Here is a 19790-nt window from a genome sequence, read left to right on the forward strand (position 1 = left end):
CATCTTTATATTTCTTGATTTTTTTGAAATTAAAAAAATTTGAGACTACTATATATTGAAATGAAAGAAAAACTCCAAATATCAAATTACAGATAACAATACAATTCTATTAATATTGTCATTTCAAATTAGATCCTGAGGTAACTCTAAGAAACATCTAAAGAAAATTCTATTATTTAGACACTAGATGTAGGATCCTCTAGTGAAATGTAATTTTCAAGATTATCCTACATACATACTTTTTTTTCTTTTTTTTTGGCCGTACTCATGGCATGCACAGGTTCCCAGGCCAGTGATCAAACCCGTGCCACAGCAGTGACCTGAGCCACTGCAGTGGTGTTGGATACTTAACCTGTTGAGCCACATGGGAACTCCTTACATATAGACTTTTAATAATAACAGCAAAAGTCAAGTTACTACTTACTCATTTAGTATTAGATCAGGTGCAAAATAAAGCATCTGTCCACTGACATGTTTATAGGATCTCCATCCTAGTCCAAATACCATTAAGCTCATCCAGGAATACTGGATGAGAGTTATTTGGTCATCAATATGTAAGTTTCGAAAACCTACAAAACAAATTTAAAGATAAAATGATCACAAAAATCACCGCTATGCCCAAAACCTTAAAAATAAATAAAAATTTGAAACAAGATATAAGTAGGGTAATATGTTTTCAGTCTCAACATGTTTACACTAAAAATGCAAGAAGTAATAATAATAGAGTCAAAAAACTAAAAAGGAGAAGAAACTTTGGGATTTATTAAAATTAGTCATTGTGATTTGGCATTTCTGGGAATTCACTAATTAAATCCAATGGTTAACATTCATGCATGCACTATTCATTTATCAAGAGCCAATCACATACCAGGCACTGTCTTAAAATGCTAGGATTATGAAGATGAATAAGATACCACCTTTCCCCTTAAAAGTAGCTCACAACTCAACAGGAGAGACAACTACGTAAGTACCGAGATACAGAAGGATAAGAAGTATGCCAGGCAATAGGGAGATCAGGAAAACTACCCTAAAATGAGGATAATGCCTAAGTAGAATAGAGTTAGTTTGTTGAAGAATTCCTAGCTGTGCCTATGGAATGCAGAGGTTCCAGGGCCAGGGATCGAACCCGTGCCACACCAGTGACCCAAGCCGCAGCAGTGACAATGACAGCTTTTTAACCTGCTGCACCACCAGGGAACTCTAGGAATCTAAATTCCTTGGGATTTACACATAAACTGGTTTTATTTTGCAAAACCACTGCTTTTAATTGTGCTATATCTAATTTTTCTTTAATAATCCTTACTAAATTTTGGGTCAGTTCCAAACTTTTCTGGTCACTTTTGCTTTTTGAAACTTAACATAGTCTTGTTTGAACTCCCATACAGCTTAAGAGGTTTAGAGTCTGTGTGTGTGTGTCTAGTCTTTCACACTTTCACAATCTCCCTCTTTCAGGCCTTTCTCTGGTATTAGAGGCAGAGAAAGGATGGCAGGGAAAAGCCAAATGTATCTTGATATACACAGTCCAGGTTTTCTTTCCATCTCTTTCTAATTCTTTTTGCCTGCTTGGGACATGACAACCAGCTCAACACCGAAGAACTTGGAGAAGAAAAGAGGTGTTTGGAGATGATGTGGATGATCTTTTTTTCTATTAAGAAGGAATGGGAGTGACAGAGGCTAATTTATATTATTTATGGCTCATTGGTAGCCATATGGAGGATGGATTCAAGGGAATAGGTCTGAATTTAGGGAGAGAAGTTGGGAGTTATTGCCAAAGATCTGATGAGAGACAGTAAAAGCCTGAAATAAGTCAACAGGTAGGAGTACAGAAGATAGAGTGCCTCAGAGGAATATTCAAAGAGTAAAGTCAAAGAAATTTGGCAACTGATTGTATATAGTTAGAAGAAAGGGAGTTAAATAGATGTTTCAGGTTTTTTTTTTTTTTTCTTAAATGGCAGGTGATAATAATATCACTGAGGTAAAATAAAGGATAAACAAGCTATAGATAAAAGAATAAGAGTTTGAGGGACCTCTGGAATATTCATATATATATGAATTAGAGGTATGGGGAGACATCCCAGGAACAAGTATGAAATTCAAAATTCTTTGCATCTGAGTGTAGTTAGAATAATAAAAGTGAATGAAATATTTCATTAAAGGTATCGAGAAAATAAAAGCTTTTTCAATTTTATTTTTATGTCCGTATTTGCAGTGTATGGAAGTTCCCAGGCTAGGGGTCAAATCACAGCTGAAGCTGAAGACCTACACCACAGCCACTGCAACACCAGATCCAAGCTGCATCTACAACCTACGCTGCAGCTTACAGCAATGCCAGATCCTTAACCCACTGAGCAAGGCTAGGGATTGAACTCACATCCTCATGGACACTATGTCAGGTTCTTAACCCACTGAGGCACAATGGGAATTCCCATAAAGCTTTTAAAATGACATCTATATCTCCTAATACTCCACTTACAAATGACCTATTTCAAAAGTAAAACCAAAGCAAAACTTAAATCCTTAGATCTTAAGGGAAAATGACTTTATGATTCAGTTCATTATCTCAAGATAGGTAGCAGAAAAACACTATCTTCTACCTTCTCTCCATACACACCAGATAATTCCATCTTCAAGTGAATAGTAGGAAGACTGCTATTTTCTTCTCAGAAATTCTTAGCCTCATTGGGACCAAAAACAAAAACAAAAAAACACAAACCTCTAATACATATTCATAACTGGTGACACCATGGTGGACATGGGCCCTTTTCTGGGGAGTGATTGACTTTTCAGAGTATATCCCTCCCCCCTCCTTTCTTCCCTGCCTCTCTTCCTATTTTTCTATGCAGACAGAGTTTTCCACTGGTTGTGGTGTGATGAGCACAAACAAGTGCCCTACTTTCTCATTTTCCCATTTTTTTCTGTTTCCCTGGGACTGTGATCTTGGTTTGTTCTGTGGAACACCTACTACCTGGACTCTGAAGCAAAAAATAGTACACAGAGACAAGATATGGTTAGGCTTTTCTCTTGATGGTGGTGGTGGTTCCCAGTGAGAGTGGGAGCCAAAGTGGGTATTTGTGATGTTTGCTTACTGGCCCTCCGGAGAGCCTTGGTTTCTGCCTACTTTCCAAACTTGTTCTCTAGCCTCAATTCAGTGAATCACGAGTGTCCTTTCAGGAAATTATTTTGTTTCTTTTCATTTTGTTTTGGATAGCCAGAGGTTTGGGGCACAATGGGAGTTCCCATAAAGCTTTTAAAATGTTTTTCAAAATTAATATTATTTATTTATTTATATCCAGATTTATTAATGTGTAAAAAGATTCCCTAAACTAGCCAAGAAAAATGTGACATGCAGTTTTCATAATTTTTTATTTTCATATGACGTACATGCATCTTGAAGTTCATGTCTATATATTACTGCTGTTTTTATTTTTAAAATTATGAGTCACTCAATACATCTAGTACAGAAATTCTGCCTATAAATTGAATACTTTATAAAGTTTAGTATTATTGGATAATGATAAAATAGATAAATGAATTGTCCTTATTTTTGCAAAGCAAGACACTCTTAAGGGGGGCACATAAAGACTTGCCTATTGGATGTCTCCTTCCTCAAATTAGGAGTTCTGGAGTGAAGACCTGAGTTCCAGTCCTGGCTCTGTCATGTACTGAGTGGCACCCTGTGCAAGTCATTCAGGATCACTGAATCTAAATTTCCTTGTAAGTAAAATCACAATGATAATGATAACCAGTTCACAGAGTTGCAATTACTCTCAAATGGGTAATTATGCGCACTTTAGAGCACTATGAAGATGTTTATTATGAGTCTACCAATGGATCTTGTAACTGAATTGCTGAGGGAGCAATGGCTGCATGAAAGCCACTAATCAATTTGATGGAAAATCTCTGATTTCATTTTATTAAAACAAAATGAAATCCAGGAGGCATTTTATATATATGTGTATATATATATGTATATACATACTATATATAGTTTATGTATTTATACCTTTATGTATTATGCAACCTATATGATATCACTAAATGTAAAGGTTATTAATGGCAATAAGATTCAAAAAGAGAATTAAGTGTCCTATTTGGAATATACAGAGAATATATATTTCATATTTGTCAAGTATATATATATATATGTATACATATGTGTGTGTATTTAGATTACATATTTTATATGTATGTTATATGTAACATGTAAAAATGATATATTTCACATATATAAAAACAGCAGACGAAGTTAGGTTCAATTAATAGGATGTACTGAAACACAAACATATTGTTCACTATCATCTAAGAAATATATTTACCATTCTCTATACTTTTCTTGGTCAATTTCATAACTTCCAAAGTATTATGTAATACTTAAATATTTGACTTACTATGGAATTTTTTCCACTCTAGACCTTTGTTTCATGTTAATATCTTAGTGTTTTTTTAGATTTTACAAAATCACCTAACAATTCACTTGTTCTTTCTTTAAAAACAGGGTCTACTTCTGTTTTTATGCTTTACATTTAGACCACATTATTCTTTGTTTTAGAGGGTTTTCTTGGTTAATTTTTGCATTCTGGGTTTATTAAGGACTAGAAATGAACATATTTAGTATATTATAATAAAGGCAAAAAATGTTGCTGAAATAACTCAAAACTTATGAAATTACCAACATTTATAGAAGAAAGTACACTCTTTCTATTTAATAGAATGGAAAAAAACTCAGAAAATACCTTTATTTACTCCACTTTTTAGAGGGCTTATCTGAGACAAATGTACAATGTTAAATTGACCTGAACATGCTTGGTAAAGAATTGTAATTTTTTTTTTACCATTAACTATAATATCATTCATTACTTTATACTGAAACAAAGACGGGAACACTGAGATCAAATTCCCATTGATGATAATGATCAGGTAAACTCAGTACATTTGAGATGATGATCAAAATGAAAACCTTCACACAGAGAAGTGATGGATGACCCGTAATTGTGTAAAGTAGTAAAGAAAAATGCCCTTTCCTTTTAAGTGACTTGACCTGATAATTTCTGACAAAAGCCCTGTCACAAGCTGTCCAATCCCTAAATGCTTAAAAAAATTGAAAAGAAAGTGTACAGTAACACATGGCCTATATGACCTTCTAGGTTTTCCTGGCTTAATTCTAGATTAAATATGCAGATTGTGTTCCTGTAAAAACTGTCATGCATTGAAACTATTAATCTACAACAAGGGCAGAGTATTAAATACCTTAGCACCTTCTGACACAAAGTATGAACTTTGAGGAACACAAAGAAACTTCAGCACAATAAGTCAATCACCAACATATGTTTGATAACAGTATGGATAAAGACTTAAAGGGTAATGATTTAGCATAGTTCTTTCTTATCAATTCCATACTTTAAATTTCTATAAATATTCTTTAAGCACCTCTTTGGGGTGAAGAATTATGTTTGCAACTAGGCCTAAGGATTAGAAAGATGCTATTTCCACTTTTAATACTTGTAGTTTGTGAGACAGACAGATAAGTAGAACATAACTACCACATAAGTGTGATAGTGGTATGGTCAACAAAGGTGAAGTGGTAGGAGAGCAAAGGGCCTCTGACTCGGTCTGGAAAGGCTGTGGGAAATCTTCCTAGTGGTGTGACGGGTGATTAGCATCCCGAAGGCTAATCAGTGACTAGCCAGAAGAAGATGTACAGAAGAGAAGAAGTCCTTGGAGGGAAAACAATATGGACAAAGGAAGGCAGGAAACTGGGCAAAGAGCTTTGTGGGAACTGAACCTTAGAGGTACTTGAAATGGAAAAGTGAGAGATGGTGTGGCAAATTCAGGAGTCAGGTCATAGAAGGGCCTTGGATTTTAACATTAAGCAGTTTGACTTTGTTCTGAAAAGAGAAGGGAATGATTGCTTATAAGTGTTTTTGAAAAGATAATTCTGGTAGCAGAACTGAGGATTGTCTGGAGGCAGAATGAACCTGCCGTTAATAGTGCCAGTCAGAGGGCTACAACAGAAATTTGGGAACAAATAACAAGGACCTAAATTAGCTAAGGGCAGTAGCAGTCTAAGTGGCATGTATAATAAATCATATTTTTATAAGCAGAGTGGACAGAATTTGATAACTAACTGGACAAGAGATGAAGGAGAAAAGTGAGTCAAGAATGATACCCAAGATTCTGTCTGCAGTGCCATTTCAAGATACAGAAAGAGGTCTTAGCTTATGGAGTAGAAGGTCATGTTGGCTTGGAAGTTTATCAGGTGGAAATGTGCAATAAGAAGTGGAAATATATGGTCCAATAGTTCCACAGAGGGTCTGGGTTGGTACTAGGTAATTAAGAGTCATCAGAATATAGTGGTAGTTGAAGAAAAGACCATGAATGAGCAATCCAGTCCTGCAGAGTGAGAAACTATTGAAGTAGAAGATGGAACCATGAAATGTTAAATTCATGGTGTGAGTGGAAGGACAAATCCACAAAGGGAACAGAAGATGTGGAAACTGAAAGAAACATATCTGCCAGGAAGGGAAGCAATGAATGCCAAAGGAAGAGTTTCAATAAGAAAGGGTTACTTTGTCAATGGCCCCAGAGGCATGTGAAACATGTCAGGGACTGAAAGTATTCATTTGATTTTATAAGTAAAACAATTTGGTGACATTGGAAATAGTAATTTCAGTGGAATAAGAGATTAGAAAAATCATTTTTAAAACACTTTATGAAAGTATTATCAAATCCTAAATTTACTCTTAGTTAGCTAATCTCATTTCTTTCCCATTTCTTTTTTGGGGAAAGTAATTTTATTTATTTATTTGATTCCGGAAGAGATTAAGAAAAAATACCTCGTCATATATGCAACGGCTCAAAAGATATTTTGGCATGCTTCAAAGGCAAAGGATTGTTCCAGTCTTCTGATATTGATAATTATAAGTAGTCTCATTAACTAAACCCAAGAAGTAAGTATGTTTAAAAATGTCAAAGCAATGACCTGAATGGATTTTTTTCACCAAATAAATAGAAGAAGCAAGACAAAATTTATAAAGAGGAAATATTTCCCCCAAACCTCTTTGTCACATCGATTCTGTTATAATGTATTAATACATGACAAATAGTTAAAGATGAAATTGTATTGGGAATGAGTACTTATACATTTAATTTCTAAAGCCTACTCCAATTCAGCCCATACTGCATGCCTCTAAATTTCTGCCACTCTTGCCAATATATCATATTTTCAGTGGTTTCTTAATACTTGGGTGTTAAAACTCCCAGGAGGCCAATAGTATTTGAGAAACCTTATGAACAAATATACTTTCTCAATCAGCAGCTATTAAGTCTTAATTCCTATGCTCTGGGGAAAGGCATGATATTTTTTATATTTTTTATGGGGAGAAGATTGAGAACATTCTTATACTGGTCTAATTCATTATTTACCAAACATACCTCATTATTTCCTTATTTTACACCATCAGCTACACTATACCTTCTATCTAGAATGCTTTCTCTCCTTATCATGATGTATCAAAGTTTCATTTCTCCTTCATGGTGTACTTTAACTGTACCTTGTCTCTGAAGCCTTCTCTGGTTCCTGAAGCCAAAAATGTTCTTCTGTCCTTATTTTTTTTTATACCTGCATCTTACATCACTCTCACATACCTCTACAGTTGACCCTTGAACAACATGGGTTTGAACTGCTTGGGCCCACTTACATGGGCTTTTTTTCAATAATACTGTACTACATGAGCTGCAGTTGGTTGAATCTGTGGATACATACCTGGGCTGACTGTAAAGTCATATGTGGATATTTGCCTGCTTAAAGAGGCAGCACCCCAACTCCTGAATTGTACAGGGTCAACTGTGTAGCTGTTTGGGTATCTTATGATCCACTGGAATGAATGTTCCTTAACAGAAGGAATATGTCTTGTTCTTTTTAAAAATTTTGCAAATATTGCATTGCTTCAAGTTTCAAATACGAAAATGTTATCCACCAAAGTTACAACTAAATGTCAGTGTGAAATCATTCACATACAGATGCAGTATGTCAGGGACAATGTATCGTAAGAGAGCACTTATACATGTACTGTCATGAGGCTAAAGTATCTTGCAAATCTCTGGTAAACAGAAACAAAGATATCTCTGAAATATTATGGGAAAGATGTCATATACACAGCAAATATTGTAACAGGTCCAAGATAAGAGAAGAGCATAGACAAATATGAAATGAGATCCCCTGCCCAGGCAACAAAATTCCTCTCAGGGACCTGCAGATACATGCTTTGGGGCCCTCATGCATGTTGTCTCTGGTTATGATTATAATTCTGCATCTGATTTTTTTTCCCTGAGAAAATTTTAAAATTATCTTTTTCTTGGCAAAGTTAAAGGGCTTTGGTTTATTTTGGATAAACATATATAATCCACAGGCTTTAGATCTTGAGCAAACACTAATTACATATGGTGTTTTAACTTTAAATCACTACAGGTCTGCTATTCAAATGAGCTTAACCAGACAAAATACAATCCTGTGAAGAAGTATCCCTGTTTAGTTTAGGACCATGATTCCTTTTCCATATCTTCAAGGCAGAGGTCTCTGAGTCTATGCCTCAGAGGGCTTGAAATCTGCATCTGACCTTAAGCTAACTTCCCAACTACACTTTCCTACTGTGAAAGAATTGCCTGACCTTCCAACAGACTTCCTAGCAGTATTTTTTTTCTCTCACTGTAAGTAAGTAAAATGACATCCAACCTCATTTTAAAAAGTCCACCTTTCACAGACCAATAATATATGAATGGATGGATAAAATATACTCAGCTTCTCTTATGTGCAAAACTGATGATCTGATGCTAGGATGTGCTGCACAAAAAAACTTCCACACTGTGAGCCCTACCTTCTGGCTTCTCCTTCTTACACCACTGTTTAACTGTAAAGTCTTGCACACAGGAAGTATGCAGCAGACATTTATTGAATGAATCAAGTTAGTACAAACTGTACTCTGGTTTAAAGCCAGCTAAAAGTTTTTGAACAGCTAATGATACCAAATTGATTTATATACATGTGTGCCTCTGTGTCCTTTCACAGAGGTCACAGTCATTCAAGTTCATTCACTCCAGTTACTCCCAGAGTTCAGGCCATGAAAATATGGTTTGAAAGACCATGGGCCACATAGTACTTTAATCATCTTAATGCTGCACTTATTATACAGTTAATGAAAACAGTGGGTATAATACTGGTTATGCCATCATTCTTGTTTACTTACACACAAATTACATTTTGCACTATTAAAAAAGTTGCCACCAAATACAATGTAAAAATGTTCTCTCACTCCTTTTGAGAGTGTGTGGGAGTCAAACATCTAGACAGGTAATAGTGTTTTAACTTAAGAAGCTCACTTATCTTTTGTCTATAGTGAATAAATTATCTTTGGAACTATAACTGGTTATTTTCTAACTTTGCCAACTCATAGAAGAATCTTTTTAAACAATAGAGAGCCTACAAAATGCAAACAAAAGAAATATAAACTATGTCAACAAAAATCAAAGAAATATCTTTTATAAATAATAGACATAAAGGAAACATATTTAAATATTCATATTTTTAAAGAGAAAAAGTTCACAACTATTGTAATATTTTAATTTAATAAACACCTATTAAATTTGATAACCACTTTACAGTAAATTTTGAAAAGACATTCAGAGCTTTTCTAATGGGAAAAATATTACCTGTCCAAGGCCTCTCAGTGAGAATGAAGCTAATAAGAATCTGGGCATTTTGATTTTTCTATAAAATTACTTTATCTTCATTAGAATAGTGAATTTTATTAACTTCTCTCAACATGCATTTTTTTAAAAGACTCCTCAAAGAGGAAACTATTTTTCTTTCTGTCTCATTTAACCTTGAATTTTCAATAACAGTTCACCTATTATATTTCAAACCTTAAACTAGAAAAATAGCTGAGAAATAATATTAAGGCAAATTGGGAAATGAATTCTTTTTTTAAAAGGCCACTAAATTTACTTAGAGACTAAAATGACATGATATGTTTAATTCTTGATCAGATATTGGGAAGATAAACTGGTCTCAAGGAGTATAAGGATATTACTGGTGTGGAGAGGAACTAATTTTAAAAACTATTCTATTTCTAATTATGGGATTAATGTCTCCACAAGCAATTACTACCCATGGATTCTCTTGGCTTTGTGGTTTAAGGTTTTGCCAGGTGAGAACTGCATCCTTGTAATTCTTTCAGACTCTCGACTCCTCTGGAGCTGTGCTGAGAGAGTAAATAACATTTAAATAAAGTGATGGTAGTCCTTTCATGATGATATATATAATCCAAATTATCATCATCTGGGTATAAATTAGAGAAAATCATGACTGGAGGTTTCTCTATGTCCAAATTATTTGTTTATGTTTAGGAACTGTACTTATTAATTGACTTTAGATACCCTGTTATACTCTGAATACTATTTTTATTTGTTACATGAATAGGTACATTTGGTTTTGGTTTTAACTATCTGCGGTTGGTAAAGTTAGGATTTGGAATGAACTAGACATTTTTAAGAATATGCTTAATTTGTCTTTTTCTGAACTATTATATTATCTGTTGAATACATACACTTATGCTATTCCTTAACTGTTTCAAGTATGTAATTCTTGATTCATCAATAAGACTCCAAGTGTTATCTATGTCTTTTGTATTTCCATGGCACATAGCAGGACCCTAGACAAGTAACAGATAATATAGGGACCTAGATAAATATTTTGAACTGCTGAAACACAGTATAATATCCTGTTTACACTGTATGTAACTTATTGCACAGAATGTTTTATTTAACCACCCACAAGTGCAAAACCATACCACATGCTATATATACAAATTATTATTACCTGGCAGTGACTTAGACCACTTGACTACTGAAAGAAGTTGTCTTTCACCCAGCTGATTCAGACTTGTCAGCAAAGAACTCGAAGTGTCGGGTTTGGTGTTGTCATGTCCTGCATAGACCACATCTGGTTCAATGCTCATGAGCAAGTTGATCAACGGGGGGATCAGCTGTAAGTCTTGATTTGGTGAAAAAGTGATTCTCTGGCTTAGGGCCTGACTTTCATTTGGAATGCCCCCCGACTGTGGGAGAGCAACGGCATCTAGTGCTCTCATAACTCTAACTTTATTGAACTTTTTAAACTTTCGACCTAGAGAGATGGAAAGAAAAAGAAGAAAAGAAGGTCATATAAATACATAGCAACTCAATATTCTATCAGAGAATTATTTTTCTTAAGTCTTAAAATTAAAGCATTATAGGTTTTAGCATCAATCTGATAAAATGAGAATGAATAAGTAAAAAAGTTAGGTCTCCCAAAGCCATAGAAATAAAAACAAAAATAAAACAAATGGGACCTAATCAAACTTACAAGTGTTTGCACAGCAAAGGATATGATAAAAAAAAATTCTGAAAAGACAACTTATGGAATGGGAAAAAATAGTTGCAAATGACACAACTGACAAGGGCTTAACCTCCAAGTTATACAAAATATACAAACAACTCATACAACTCAACAAGAAAACAAATATCCTAAATGAAAAATGGGCAAAAGACCTAAATATAAATTCTCCAAAGAATACATACAGATGGCCAGTAGGCACATAAAGATGTTCAGCATCACTAATTATTAGAGAAATGCAAATCACAAGTACAATAATATACCACCTAACACCCAGAATAGCTTGGAAGATAGAATGAATGACTGGGAAGATAGAATGATGAAAATCACACAATCGGGACACCAGACAGAAAGCCAAATGAAAAAAACATGAAACCAATATAAGAGATCTATGGGATAATATAAAGCATACAAGTCTATACATAATAGGGATTCCAAAAGAAAAAGAAAAAGGGGAATGAAAATATATTTGAAGGGAGTTCCCACTGTGGCTCAATAGGATAAGGATCCAGTGTTGCCACAGCTATGGTGTGGGTTGCAGATTCAGCTCAGATCCTGTGCTGCTGTCACAGTGGCTGTAGTGTAGGCCTGCAGCTTCAGCTGTAGCTCCAAATTGACCCCCAGCCTAGGAACTATATATATATAATTCGAATATATACATTTACAGAAATTATGGCTGAAAATTTTTCCAAATCTAAAGAAGGAAACTGATATCCAGGTATAGGAAACACAGAGGGTTCCCAACAAGATGAATCCAAATGGACCTATATCAAGATATATATAATAAAATGGCAAAAATTAAAGAAAAGGAGAGGATTCTAAAGGCAGCAAGATAAAGAGTTAATTACAAGGGAACCCCACAAGGCTATCAGCTGATTTCTCTACAGAAAAACTACAGGACACAAGAGAGTGGCAAGATATACTCAAAGTTCTAGAAGGTAAGTCTTGCAACCTAACAGCAATACTAACAAATCATAAAAGGGGAAATGGATGGGAATACAATAATAATACAAGACTTCAGCACCACACTCATATCAATGGATAGATCTTCTAGAGAGAAAATCAATAAGGCAACAGAGATTCTAAATGACACAATAGAACAGTTAGACTTCATTGACATTTTCAGGACATTACAATAACAACAAAAAAAACCAAGAATTAACATTCTTTAAAAGTGAATGTGGGTGGAAAATTATCTAGGATTGACCATATATTGGGGCACAAAACTAACCTCAACAAGTTAAGAGTATAGATATTCTATCAAGTATCTTCTCTGACCACAGTGGCATGAAACTAGAAATCAACCACAGGAAAAGAAATGAGAAAAAACTGACTACATGGAGATGAAACAACATGCTACTAAAAAACCAGTGAGTCAATGAGGATATCAAAAAAGGAAATTAAATAACACCTTGAGACAAATGACAATGAAAATACAACCATACAAATCTATAGGATGCCACAAAATCAGTTCTTAGAGAGAAGTCCATAGCAATATAGGCCTTAAGAAAGAAGAAATATCCCAAATCAACAACCTAACCCACCACCTAAAGTAATTAGAAAAAGAAGAATCTAAAGTCAGCAGAAATAGGGAAATAGTAAAGATCATAGAGGAAATAAATGAAATAATGATTAGGAAAACAATAGAAAAAAATCAATAAAACCAAGAGCTGGTTCTTGGAAAGAGTAAACAAAATCGACAAACCTCTGCTGAGGCTCACTAAGAAGAGAGAGCAAACCCAAATAAACAAAATAAGAACTGAAAAAGGAGAAATCTCAATGGATACTGCAAAAATACAAAAAAAAAGAGAGAGAACACTATGAACAAGCATATGTCAAGAAATTTGACAACTAGAAGAAATAGACAACTTTCTAGAAACATATAGGCCAAAACTTTCTAGAAACATATTCACCAAAACTGAATCAAGAAGAAATAGAATAGACCAATCATTAGAAATGAAATTGAATACATAGTTTTAAAAAACTCCATAAAAACAAATTTCAGGACCCGATGGCTTCATATGTGAATTCTACCAAACATACAAAGAACTTATACTGATCCTTCTCAGACTCTTCCAAAAGATGGAAGAAGGAACACTCCCAAAGACATTGTATGAAGCCATACCCTAATACCAAAACCAGACAAAGATACTACCAAAAAAGAAAATTATAGGACAATATCTTTGATGAATATAGATGCAAATATTCTCAACAAATTTTAGCAAACTGAACCCAACAAAACATAAAAAAGATCATATACCAGCATCAAGTGGGATTCATCCCAAGTTCATAAGGATGGTTCAATCTACACAAATACACAACATTAATAAACTAAAAGTCAAAAACTACATGATCACCTCAATATATACAGAAAAAGCATTTGACAAAATTTAACATGCATTCATGACCTACAGTCAATTAATCTTTGACAAAGGAGAGAAGGATATAAAATGGGAAAAAGTCTTTTCAGCAAGTGGTGCTGGCAAAGCTGGACAACTGCATGTAACTCAATGAAACTAGAACACACTCCTCTCACACCATGAGCAAAAATAAACTCAAAATGGCTTAATTACTTACACTTAAGACACGACACTATCACACTCTTTAAGAGTACATAAGCAAAACATTATCTTACATTAGCTGTATAAATGTTTTGTTAAGTCAGTCTCCCAAGGCAATAAAAATAAAAACAAAAATAAACAAATGGGACCTACTCAAATGTACAAGCGGGTCTGCACAGTGAAGAATACGTTAAAAAAAATTTCTGAAAAGACAACCTATGGAATGGGAAAAAATAGTTGCAAATGATGCAAATGACAAGGGCTTAATCTCCAAGATATACAAAATATACAAACAACTCATACAACTCAACAAAAAGCAAACATCCCAATTGAAAAATAGGCAAAAGACCTAAATAGACATTTCTCCAAAGAATACATATAGATGGCCAGTAGGCACAAGAAAAGATGTTCAGCATCGCTAATTATCAGAGAAATGCAAATTCAAAGTACAATGAGGTACCACCTCACACCCAGAATGGCCATCATTAACAAGTCTACAAACAAAAACTGCTGGAGAGGTGTCAAGAAAAGGAAACCCTCCTTCCCTGTTGGTAGGATTGTAAATTGGTACAATCACTATGGAAAACAGTATGGAGGTTCCTCAGAAAACTAAATATAGAACTACTACGTGATCTAGCAATCTCACTGCTAGGTATATATTCAGACAAAAGTATAATTCAAAAACATACACGCACCCCTATGTTCATAGCAGCGCCAAGACATGGAAATAATCTAAATGTCCATCTACAGATGAATGGATAAAATGTGGTACATATATACAATGGAATAATACTCAGCCATAAAAAGAATGAAATAATGCCATTTGCTACAACATGATGCAACTAGAGATTCTCATACTAACTGAACTAAGTCAGAAAGAGAAAGACAATTCTATATGATATCACTTATATGTGGAATCTAAAATATGGCACAAATGAACCTATCTCCAAAACAGAAACAGACTCATAGACATAGTTATTTGTTTCTGAGATCAAGGCTATGATTTGGACCCCATTAGTTCCATTATCTAGCTAGCATCCTGTCAGTTAATTTTTCTCTTAGCAAGTTAAATAAAACAACTAGCTGTTATTAAAAATACAGCTTGGGAGTTAGCAATGTGGCTCAGTGAAAATGAATCTGACCAGTATCCATGAGGATGCAGGTTTGATTCCTGGCATCACTCAGTGGTTTAAGGATCCAGTATTGCTGTGAGCTGTGGTGTAGGTCACAGATGCGGCTCAGATCTGGCATTGCTATGGCTGTGATATAGGCCAGCAACTACAGCTCCAATTTGATCCCTAGCCTGGGAACCTTCATATGCTGCAGGTGCGGCCCTGAAAAGAAAAATACAGCTAACCTTAATTCCTCTTGACATTATATAAAATATGAACTGTAAAGATGTGTACATCTGCACTGATTTTACCTTTAAGCTGCCTTTGTTTCACCATGGAGTAAAATATAGAAAAGGATTGTTTTCCTTTATTCTAGCTAAAACTGGCAATTTCAAGTTAAGGTCCAGAGCCCAAAAGAGGATGAAATTAGATTCAAATTTAGATAGATATTTAAAGTTATATAATTTTTGTAACCATATACACAGCTGTAGATACAAAACGGAGTACCCAAGGGGGAGATAATGTCAAGAGAAGAAGAGGGTTAAAGAAAAAGTTACCCTGTCCTTGACAGTGATCTTTAATGAAGATACCACCTCTTTGTAAGCTCTGTATATTCTCTCCAGTGTCTGGTAGTTTCTCAATAAATGTCTGCTGATTGAATGAGAGAATACATTATTTGTGTCTTTCTGTAGTTATTCTCTATTTCTGCATTTGTTTCCTTCAGAGCACACAACCTCCTCCTCTATCAGGCTAATTGCCCCATAAAGATAGGGACAGGTCTCTTTCATTTACCAATGTAGATCTGAAGCTTTCCAAGCTGTCTACCATACAGTGGACTACCAACAAATATTTGCTGAGCTATTGAAGTTATTGTTTTGACTTAACATAGAGTTTGAAAAAGGAATATCACAGCAAGAGTACTAAGGAGAGACTTTTTTTTAATTTCTGGATTTTATATAAGGTAGTCTTGTTTCTGTTTTATTTATTTATTTATTTATTTATTTATTTTGGCTTTTTAGGGCTGTACTCCAAGCTGTGTCTGCCACCTAACCACAGCAACTCTGGATCCTTAACGCACTGAATGAGGCCAGGGATCAAACCTGCATCTTCATGGATACTGGTCAGGTTCCTTAACCGCTGAGCCACAAAGGGAACTCTCAGGGTAGTCTTTCAAAGAAGTGATTCCTAATCTTCATGTGTAAAAACCATGATTAAATAATATAAAAAATCTACAGAACCTCATATAATTATTGATTGAGAAAACAGATAATGGCAAAAGTACTCAGAATTCAGTAAAAATGTAGAATGAGTCTTTATTAATTGCAATATTATTTATGCATTTCTGAAAAATAGCACCTGGTGGTTTGGTAACCTAAGTAGAGACTAAGTGTGTGGGCCCACTAACTACCTCCCACCCACTATTGTTTCCACCCCCCTTCATCATCTTTAGGAGCTTTCATTGTTTTGATAGAAGGAGGGAAGATGGGCTCAGATCCCAGGGGGTGACGTGAATATATAAGAGAGAAGACAGAGAGAATGACTTAATAGTTGTCTCTCATCCAGCCTGATGGATGTTATTTTGAGGGATGGAATCAGAAGTAGAGAACCAATTTTTGAGGATTAGGGAATGAGGAGATCTATCTGAACAAAATTTTCTTTGTAATAAATGTACAATACTGTTACCCCTACACTCTGCTTCCCTCCTGTTACAGTGTATGGTCTTCCTGTGCTCCTATCATTTCAGAACTAAATCCTATTCCTTCTCACCTACTCAAGGGCCTTTCTCTGAAATAATCTGCCCTCTTGTCTGCATCCTTTAATAGTCTCTCTCATGCATAAGCCACCCCATGAAAATAAATTACTTTTTTCTCCATTTCCTCTCCTCCCATTCTTCCTAAACCCATTCCAGTCAGGTTTTCTTTTCCCTACTCCATTAAAATTGTTCTTGGAAAGGACACTGATGATTTCCACTTTCAAAAACACAATAGTCAATACTTGGTACTTATCTGAATCAAACCATTAGTGGTACTTGATACAGTTGATCATTTCCTTCTTCTTTTAACACTCTGTTCTCTTAGCTTCCACATACATCACTCTTCTAGTCACCCTTTAGTGTCTCTGGCTTGTTCTTCACATCTCCTTGACTTCTAAATCTTGGAGTTCCAAAGCTCAGTCCTCAGACTTCTCTTAGATGGCTACACTCTCTTTCTAGGTGCTTACATATACTCTTACATCTTTAATGTCATGTAGATATGGAACAATTTAAAATTTACAACTCATACTTAAACTTTTTCTGGGAACTCTAGACTCAATTATCTAACTGCCTATTCAGTATCTCCATTTGTATGTCTACTAACCCCTACCCTCCACAAACTTAAGACGTTTAGAGCAAAACTTTGATGGACTCACCCCAAAACTGCAGCTTCCATTTTTCAACTTGATGTACATACTTGTTCTGGACAAAAACTCTGCTATCATTCTTAATATTTTACTTATTCTCTCATTTCAAATCCAATTCACCAGCAAATCCTGGTGGATTACCATGAAAATATAATCCAAACCAAATCATTTCTGTTTCCACTGCTTCTTCCATAATGTAAGCCACCATTATCATCAGAGTTGTATTACTGCAACAATTGCTCCCTGGCTTCCCAGCTTTCATCCTTGTACCTCTACAGTCTCTTCTCTACCCAAATGAATGAGTCTTTAAATACCTCAAACATTATTTTATTCCTTGCTCAATACTCTCAGTGACATCTCCTAATTAGAATGAAATCCAAATTCTTTATCAGTCTCTACAAGGCTCAACATAATCTTGCACAGTGTCTCTTACGATTTTCCCCAGCTTCATTCATACAGATGCCCATGTTATTGGAACTTGCTGACTATGTTTCCGACTCAGGCTTTTACCATGTTTCCTGAAATGATCTTTTCTTAAATATTTGCAAGATTTGTTCCTCATTTCATTTATTCTATGCTCAAATATCACTTTATCACACAGGCATTTCTTTCTCATCCTATACATTTATATTTGCAATGTATGCATCCAGAATATACTAAGAATTCCTGGAAATCAGAAAGAAAAGACATGAACATACATTTAAAACGGAATAAAAATATAAACAGGCAATGGTATAAAAAATGACTGATATGGAGATGGGATTAATATGGCTGAATAGAAGGACTGGAGCTCAACTTCTCTCCTAAAAACAACAAAACTCACAACTAAAGACTGCACAATCTTCACCTAAATGGACCAGAAACTTTAAAAAGGATATCCTAATCCAGAAGAAAAAGAGGAGGCCACATCAAGATGTAGGAGAGGTGATTTCACGATATAAACAACCTTATACCTCCTGGGTGAGAAGCCTCACAGACTGGAAACTACCTGGTTCACAGAGACTCAATTACAGGAGTGACAGTTCTGAGCCCCACATCAAACTCTCACGTGTAGGGATATGGCACTGGGAGAAAGAGCCCCAGAGCATCTGGCACTGAAGGGCAGTGGGGCTTGTGCACAGGAGCTCCACAGGACTGGGAGAAACGGAGACCCCATTCTTAAAAGGCAAACACAGACATTCGAGTGCACTGGGTCCCAGGGCAAAGCAGAGTCTCCATAGGAATCTGGGTCAAAGCTGACTGCAGTTCTTGGAGGACATCCTGGAAAAACAGGGGTGAACATGGCTTGTTATGAGGGAAGGATATTGAAAGCAAAGCTCTTGGGAACATTCAGCAACTTTATCTGGAGGTGGCCATTTTAGGAAAATCTGGCCCCACCCTCAGTCAGTGCTGATAAGCCCCAGGGCAAACAACAATCCAGGTGGGATCACAGCCCCACCCTTCAGTAAACAGGCTACCTAAAGACCCCTCAGGCACACAGCTGCCTCTAATGCCATCCAGAGACTAAGCCCCACCCACCAAAGGGATTAGAATCAGCTCAACCTACCAGTGGGCAAGCATCAGCCCCTTCCACCAGGAAGCCTACAGCAAGCCACCCATACCCACTTCATCCACAGGGTAGGGAGACACCAGAAGTAAGAGAGGCTGCAACTCTATTATCTGTAAAAAGGTCACCACACCAAAAACCTATAAATATGAAAAGACAGAGAACAATAACTCAGATGAAGGAGAAAGGAAGAACCCCAGAAAATCAGCTAAGCAATGAGGAGATTCTCAGCCTCCAGGAAGAAGACTTTAGACTGTTGATGCTGAAGATGATGCAAGACATTGGGAATAAACTGGAGGCAAAGATGGATAACGTATAGGAAACACCAAGCAAAGAGATACAAGACATATAACTTAAACAAGAAGAGATGCGAACTACAATAACTGAAATAAAAAATTCACTAGAAGCAGCCAACAGCAGAATACAAGAGGCGGAAGAACGAATAAGCGAGGTGGAGGACAGATTAGTAGAAATTACAGGTGTGGAACAGAAAAGAGAAAAAAGATTGAAAAGAAATGAAGAGAGTCTCAGAGAACTCTGGGACAATGTGAAACACACCAACATCTGTATTATAGGGGTGCCAGAAGGAGAAGAGAGAGAGAGGGGACAGAAAAAATATTCCAAGAGATAATAGCTGAAAACTTCCCTCACATGGGGAAGGAACCACTCACTCAAATCCAGGAAGCACAATGAGGACCATATAAAATAGACCCAAGGAGGAACACCCCAAGACACATATTAAT

The 19790-nt window shown here is 35.6% G+C and overlaps 1 protein-coding gene across 2 annotated transcripts in view; it reads right to left on the reverse strand.

Annotated features, from left to right (window-relative positions):
- Nucleotides 1–19790, reverse strand: part of PGR (progesterone receptor) — a 93566-nt gene that overhangs the window by 16965 nt on the left and 56811 nt on the right. For both annotated transcript variants that reach the window (XR_014814365.1, NM_001166488.1), the window contains 2 exon segments: nucleotides 10874–11179; nucleotides 425–569 (listed from right to left, as the gene is read on the reverse strand). Coding sequence is in view for 1 of the 2 variants with exons in the window: in NM_001166488.1 (NP_001159960.1) it covers nucleotides 425–569; nucleotides 10874–11179 (451 nt within the window). In the remaining variant the exon portion in view is untranslated.

Source organism: Sus scrofa, chromosome 9, assembly GCF_054392235.1.
Source record: "Sus scrofa isolate SSC_HxYL_T2T_F1_AM1 chromosome 9, Sscrofa_HxYL_maternal_Yorkshire_Landrace_v2.0, whole genome shotgun sequence".
Lineage (NCBI taxonomy): Eukaryota > Metazoa > Chordata > Mammalia > Artiodactyla > Suidae > Sus > Sus scrofa.